Source organism: Cherax quadricarinatus, chromosome 41 (assembly GCF_038502225.1).
Source record: "Cherax quadricarinatus isolate ZL_2023a chromosome 41, ASM3850222v1, whole genome shotgun sequence".
NCBI classification, from domain to species: Eukaryota; Metazoa; Arthropoda; class Malacostraca; order Decapoda; family Parastacidae; genus Cherax; species Cherax quadricarinatus.
In genome coordinates, this window is record NC_091332.1 from 4,305,024 (window position 1) to 4,312,767 (window position 7,744).

The 7,744-nt window shown below is 36.6% G+C and overlaps 1 protein-coding gene across 1 annotated transcript; it reads left to right on the forward strand.

Annotated features, from left to right (window-relative positions):
* Window positions 1-1,323: 1,323 nt before the first annotated feature.
* LOC128695743 (uncharacterized) lies at window positions 1,324-5,136 on the forward strand. Its single transcript, XM_053786561.2, has 3 exons — window positions 1,324-1,524; window positions 1,684-1,863; window positions 2,047-5,136. The coding sequence occupies exons 1-3, from the start codon at window positions 1,395-1,397 to the stop codon at window positions 2,388-2,390; spliced, it is 654 nt and encodes a 217-aa protein (XP_053642536.2). The 5' UTR covers window positions 1,324-1,394; the 3' UTR covers window positions 2,391-5,136.
* Window positions 5,137-7,744: the final 2,608 nt, after the last annotated feature.

Here is a 7,744-nt window from a genome sequence, read left to right on the forward strand (position 1 = left end):
CGAATTGTGTTGTTATGAAAGGATATGGTACAAGTTATTATTTGGGTAAGAAATATCCTTATGCTGATGTGTATCGGAGTAGAGAACCATTATTTGATCTGAGAAGATGCAGAGTTGAAGATCGTGATACTCCTGGAACTGTTATCGAGTTTGAACCTTCACCGGATCAAAGAAAATTGAATCTTCCTTATTTAGCAGCCATAATAAGCCAATTTGGTATTGCTGGACCATTGGAGGAAAATACCATTTCTCAAAATTTAATTGAAAAATCAAGAGATTCCCATTTGGTGTATGGTTTAAAGAAAGATATTATCGCAGAGAGAATAAGATATTTCAAGGAATCCATTGAGAGAGTCATAAAAAGTGTGAAAGATAATAAAAATATACGAGAGGTTATCGTTCTGAAAGGTATTGGGAGGTATGAAACTTCAAATGATTATATCTGGAATACACATTATAAACACATACTCGAAGATATGATAATGAAATTTAAGGAAGAAGGTATTCGCACAACAATGGTTGTCAGAGAAGAAATGAAAAACATTAACCAAAGTCAAGAATTAGAAGATGATTCGAAGTTATTGTCTTCTAGAATTGAGGGAAGTGTCTACCATAATGATTACTTCATTTAAAGTTAACAAGAAGAAAAGTATGATTATGCTTTTAAGTTAATAATGGGAAGATATTTAAGTTAACGAGAAGAATACTGATGTAACACTTGAGAAGCATATGTTTGGGACAGTGAAAAAAAAAAAAATAACTTTTAGTTGGTTTATATCTTTTACAGGTGATGATGCAAAATTCTCCCCATTATATGCTAATGAAATAAAAAAAAATATTAACATTTACAGGTACTGATGTGACGGGGCTTGGAAGAACAAGACCTAGAGAGGAGGATTTATGATGTTTAGAGCGTGTTGTTACATCAATATTAATAATATATGATGATTCATTCATTAAAAAGAGAAATATTTAATAAAAAAATTTAAGACATGATGAATTTTAAATCAATCAAACCTTACCATGAAAAAGTATTGAGGTAGAATACAGATGTTATATCTCTTATTCATGATTACACACAGGTGTTTACCTGGAGTTTACCTGGAGAGAGTTCCGGGGGTCAACGCCCCCGCGGCCCGGTCTGTGACCAGGCCTCCTGGTGGATCAGAGCCTGATCAACCAGGCTTTTGCTGCTGGCTGCACGCAAACCAACGTACGAGCCACAGCCCGGCTGGTCAGGAACCGACTTTAGGTGTTTGTCCAGTGCGTTGTAAGGAGAAACGTAATGAGTATGTGATTTTCTACCTTGGGTGTGAACACCATTCCATGGCGTCTGTCTGTCTGTCTTGTGTTGACACAAGGAGGTTATCACCGGAAGGGGTTGTACAAAAATCATGACGCAATGCTTTGGGGTGACCCATATAAAGTTAAGGAGTCTCTCAGAGCGGGGATTGTGTGTTTCCAACCGTCAAGCCTGGCTGATCTCATCTTACATCGGTGAATCCACACACATCATGGAGAAAGGTAAGTTGTACTTAGAAAATCTTGATATGTGGTGAAACAGATATTATTTAACAAGTGGAATGATATAACGGAAAAAATGTTTTGGGTTAATTTTGTTGTTGGAGCATACGAGTGAAATTTTTACTGGAAAAGTGGGCTAATAAGTGAAATTCTTAACAGAGGATAAGAAAAGAATATACGCGAATTACATGGAAGCATTAGCGAAGAGGAGATTGTCGATAGAAAAGCGCCGATTGCTGGAAATCAAGAGAGGTGGTGTACATCGCGATGAGAGGTTGTCAGAATTACAGAATGAGTGGGATCGAATAAATGTATTATGGAAGAAGGCTGTAGAAACAGGTATGTATCCAAATTGTGATCACTGCCTTTTACTTTTGTTGTAAAATTGTTGTTGTGAAAAATATTTATCGTAAAATCGTGTTAGTTACTCGAGAAAGATTTTGTTCTATTCATTAAAATCTTAATACGTAATATGTAAAAATATTTTTGGGTTATGAATTGGATATACTTTTTCCTCTGCAGGAAATACACCTGATACTGTTGTGAATGAAACTGAGAGTAATGACGCACAGCTTGGAGGTGCGACGGGGAATGAAGATGAGAGTGCAGGTAGTTCTGCTAGTGTTGGTACCTCAGAACGCGGAGGTGCGGTAAGGGATGCCGGTACTTCTGTCCCCATTAATGAAGATGACGAGAGAGCAACTACCTCACATGCCGTGTCTGACAGTAATGTCGCACACAATAGTGGAGGTGAAGATGAGAGGGCAACTACCTCACGTGATGAGAGACCAGAAATTATCACATACATCCAGAATTTTAGAGGTAGGCATACAGTGAGAGTTAAGAATGTATTTACATGCTTATAGGGATTATTTTATAGATCAGATCCCAGATATGTATGATAGATCACCTCTAGCAATATCGCTCAGAATCCACCCGATTATAGTTATAAGGACATTACGTCAAAACATATCGGGTGATGATCAAAATGGATAATTTGTGATAAATTTAGCGTTTGAGTTAGTAAGTGAAGAGGAAATCTCTGAAGTATTTGATCGATGGGTGGGAACGATATTAGAAAGATACGAGACAGAGTTGCAAGACCAGGAAGGATCTGGTTGGATCATAGATCAAATTGAATCTTTCAGTATCGAATACGTTAAAGTAGAATTCAGAGTACAAGTAGGATCATTTGTGGCATATCCCAAGAAACTGCGAGGGAGCCAATATGTATTTAATCCAGAGATTAATGACGGGTTGTGTGTACTGCGTGCTTTTGCTGCCTATCAATGTCATAAAAAGAACATGTCATGGAAACATATTCGCAAAGCAGTTAATACTAAGAAAGGATGTCTTAATTTTGCAAAATCTTCTATAGATGATTTTCCCATTACACGTGATAAGTTAGGTATATTAGAGAAGGAAAATAAAGTGTCATTATATGTTTATCAATTAAGAAAGGATCAAGGTAGGACATTTATGGCTATGTGTCGTAAGGGGAATAAGAAATATAAGGACATTATGTGTGCGTTATTGTTGAATGAAAGTCTATTTGGTTTTAATTAAAGATTTTGACGGGTATGTTAGAACGATAATGAAGGATCATGGTGTAAAGAAGCACTGTCATAGTTGTTTGATGAAGTTGAATACACAGGAAGAGCTAGATATCCACGAAGATGGGTGTAAAATCAATCAGATTCTCGTATTCCTCCCGGAAGGAACAACAGTACACTTTAAAATTTTTAGTCATACACATTCCAGCGAATATATCGGTGTATTTGATTTCGAATGTGCATTAGACACCACTCTCCCGGCAGGTAAAATTGAGTCTCGTCATAAAGCTATTGCCTATTGTTATATTATATTTGATCGCAAAGGAGAAATAGTGTGTATGAAGAGTTATAAGGGGGAGGATACTGTTAATCATTTCATTTTAAATGTTAGTGGTGAATGGACTAAAATAAAGTTTAGAAGAGTGTATCATGTAATCCATATGACAGAGGACGATAAGATGAGACATGATTCTCAGATCACTTGTGAATTATGTAGTAACACCTTCAAAAATACCCAAGACAAACATAAACATCATGACCATACTTTAAAATTCAATAATTATATTGGCGCCTATTGTGGGCGTTGTAATTTGCAGTGTAAAGATAAGAGTGAGAAATTATTACTTTTTTGTCATAACATGTCGTATGATTTAGGAATAATTTTAAAGGAATTGCAGGTTGATAAATATGAAATTAAACTTCATTCGAAACAAGGGTTAAAATTCTTGAAAGTAGACATAGGTAAGGTTAGGTTTCAAGACTCTCTGTCTTTATTGAATGGATCTCTTTCCACGTTAGCAGATCAACATATCAAGGCAGGTAAATCACTGAAATATACAGAGGCTATTCTGAAAGATGTGCCTCAGGATGTCTTACCTTTATTATGTAAAGGAAAACAAGTTTTGTGTTATGATTATATTGATAGTTTAAAGAAGCTCGATGAAACAAAATTACCGAGTAAAGAACATTTTTTTAATTCTTTGAGAAATAGCGCTATCAGCCAAGAAGATTATGAACATGCTTCGAAAGTGTTTGAGTTGGGTAAATGTAAGACTTTAGGAGATTACTTGATGTTATATCTCAAGACAGATGTTGGATTGTTAGCCGATGTCTTCATGGAGTGGCGTAAAACACTCAAAGATATTTATAAGCTAGATGTTAGTAATTATATAAGTTTACCTTCATTCAGTTGGGATACATTCCTCTTGAAAACTAATGTAAAATTAGATATGATATATTCCCATGAGTTATATGACTTGATTAAAAGGAATCTCAGAGGAGGGTTTACGTGTGTAATTAATCAGTATACTAGAGCAGATAATCCCTTAATTAATCCCAATTTTGATGTTGAGAGTGGAATGGGCACTCATATTTTATATCTAGATTTTAATTCTTTGTATGCTAGTGCGATGGTTGAAGCTCTTCCACAGTATGGTATCAGAAAATTATCGAATGACGAGAAGATTGCTTTCCTCGATGTGTGATTAAGTAATGTTTCCTGTGAGGGTCAAAAAGGTTATTGGATAGAATGTGATACCAAACCCATGTCCCCTGAGGTAGCTAGACGTACTGATGAACTTCCTTTGATATTATCACACATGAATATATCAGAAGACATGTTATTTCCTTATTGTGAATTTATATTGAAAAATGAAGGTAGAAAGATCCCCAAATCTAATGCGAAATTAGTGACCAGTCATTTACCTCAGAAAAATTATTTGATCAGTCTAGATTTGTTACAGTTATTACTGGAACTTGGGTTAGAGGTGGAAAAGGTTTATACCATATATGAATATACTCAGTCAAAATTTTTAGAACCTTTCATAACAACTAATATTGCACAGAGAACAGCCACACGATGTCCTGTCAAGTCAAAAGCTTTCAAATTAACTAATAACGCCATATATGGGAAATCATTGTTGAATATTACAAAGTATGCTGAGAAATATAGATATATCAATAATGAGAAAGCATTTGTTAGATATTTCTTAAAAAATATCACACATTTGAATCAAGACAGAGTGATTTGTACATTCAACAAAGAGAAATTAGAAGTTAAACAACCACTTTATCTCGGTTTTCAAATTCTTGAGATTGCTAAAAAGAAATTGTATCATTTTTGGTATAAAGTTTTAAAACATTATGGTGATGATGTAAGACTTCTTTATACCGATACTGACTCGTATATTTTTAGCTTAAAATGTAAAGATTTGTACACCGAGTTAAAAAGTGAACCATTGTTAGGTTATATGGATTTTTTCAAATTTCAGTCCTGATCATCCCTTATATGATAATAGTAGAAAAGGTGAGCTGGGGTTATTGAAATCTGAAATGTGTGATAAACATATTAGTGAGTTGATAGCACTGAAAGCTAAAATGTATTGTGTAAAGATTGCTGGAAGATCAACTACTGTCAGCAGAGCCAAGGGTATCCTGCCACATTTTATGCCATTATTAACTCATGCAAGATACAAGAATGTTTTAACAAATGTAGATAGGGAATTATTCACGTGTAAGTCTATAAGTAACGTAAAAGGTGAAATATGTACAGTAAGAATTAACAAGAGAGGCTTGTCGGCCTTTGATGATAAAAGGTATCATTTGAATACTAATGAATCCTTGGCTTATGGACACCCTGATATTCCACCATCTAACCGTAGGAGAATGGAGCGATTCCCATGTTGTATTACCAGAAATGTATATGAAATGCATTGGTTGTATAATAAATAAATAAATGAAAATATTGTGTATTAGTGTTATCCTGCATTTTAAGTTAATGTTTGGTCGTCAAGATTCAGTCTGTGTGTGTGAGGTCATCACGTGACGTCACTGACATAGGGGGAGTCCATTTGGTCGACAAGATTCAGTCTGTGTGTGAGGTCATCACGTGACGTCACTGACATAGGGGGAGTCCATTTGGTCGACAAGATTCAGTCTGTGTGTGTGAGGTCATCACGTGACGTCACTGACCGCCGAGTAAACACAGGTGGGGTGACGTCACACTTGTTTAGTCCTGTAATAAGAGAAAGTACTATGCCCCATAGGGGGAGTTCATTTGAATGCTAACCCCCAGAGGGGGGAATCCAAAAAACTTGATCCAAGGAGATGGAGTCTTTGTATTATTGATATCGAGAAAAACTTGATCCAAGGAGATGGAGGAGAAATACTTGGACATAAAGGGTAGAAGTGGATATTGGGAGGGTGTTGATCCGAGGAATTGGAGCAGGGGATTTGGGATGAAAGTGGGAGTCCATTTTGAATGCTTACCCCCAGAGGGGGGAATCCAAAAAACTTGATCCGAGGAAGTGGAGTCTTTGTATTATTGATATAGATAAAAACTTGATCCAAGGAAGTAGAGCAGGAATATTTGAGGTAGAAGTGGGTAGTGGGAGGTGTGGGGGGAGGGTGTTGATCCGAGGAGATCATAAAAAATTCGAAACCCCATAGGAGGAGTCCATTTTGATTGCTTACCCCCATAGGGGGGAACCCAAAAATTTGATCCGAGGAGATGGAGAGCACAAGATTTTCAAAAAAAAAAATCGAAAAAATCGGAAAATTCGGGGAGCGGGGGCGATCCGGACGATGCTGCAGAAGGCGCGGGCGGGCGCGCGGGCGCGGCGCGGAAGGAGTCCGCTCAGGAAAAGGAAGCCACTCAGCCACTCATATTCCTTTGGTTTATATAAATTAGATCCATTTATAATTAATAGAATTTGGGAAGAATTTAATAATACACTGGACAAATAATAATTTTTAAATTTTCTTGGGTAGAATAGTTTGTGGGTGAGTTGTGCAAAGGACCTATCCAAGTTGGGCCGGCGCGCGTCACGTGTTTAACAGTTGTGGGATCTGATAGTGAGGTGCTGGCCAGACCCTTATATAGCTTCCTTGGATGCTTTACTTTCATAGTTCCTTGATAATGTGAGTAGTCACGAAAGCGCTTGGAATTTCTCTATTCTTTCAGAGTGATTGTTTTGCATATTCTGAAATCACCTGTTTACTGTGATCTTATTGCATATATATATATATATATATATATATATATATATATATATATATATATATATATATATATATATATATATATATATATATATATATATATATATATATATATATATATATATATATATATATATATATATATATATATATATATATATATATATATATATATATATATATATATATATATATTTCGCAGCGAGACTGCAGTAGGCGTCCTGGTGGTGGACTGACACAGGTCATTGTGGTGGTGCGTGGTGGAAATGTTGTGGTGGTGGTCGTGGAAAGATAGGGGTAGTAGCGGTGGATGGATGAGGATGGTGGCGGTGGATGGATGGGGGTGGTGGTAGTGGAGGGATGAGAGTCGTGGTGATGGATGGTAGTGGTTGTGAGGGTGGTGGTTGTTGTGAGAGTGGTGGTGGTGATGGATGGTGGTAGTTGTCAGGGTGGTGATGGATGGTAGTGGTTGTTTGGGTGGAGGGGGGGTGTGGAGGGTAGTGGATGTAATCGTAGCATTACATTAACTGAAATAAAAACAGCCAGATAACAACACTTCCCTGTGTCACAAAGCCGCTGCTTATCCCACACCTGTGTGTCTTCCCCAGTAACGACACAAGTACGACTTTCTATCAACAAACTATTAATTTCGTTTTTTTATCATGGCA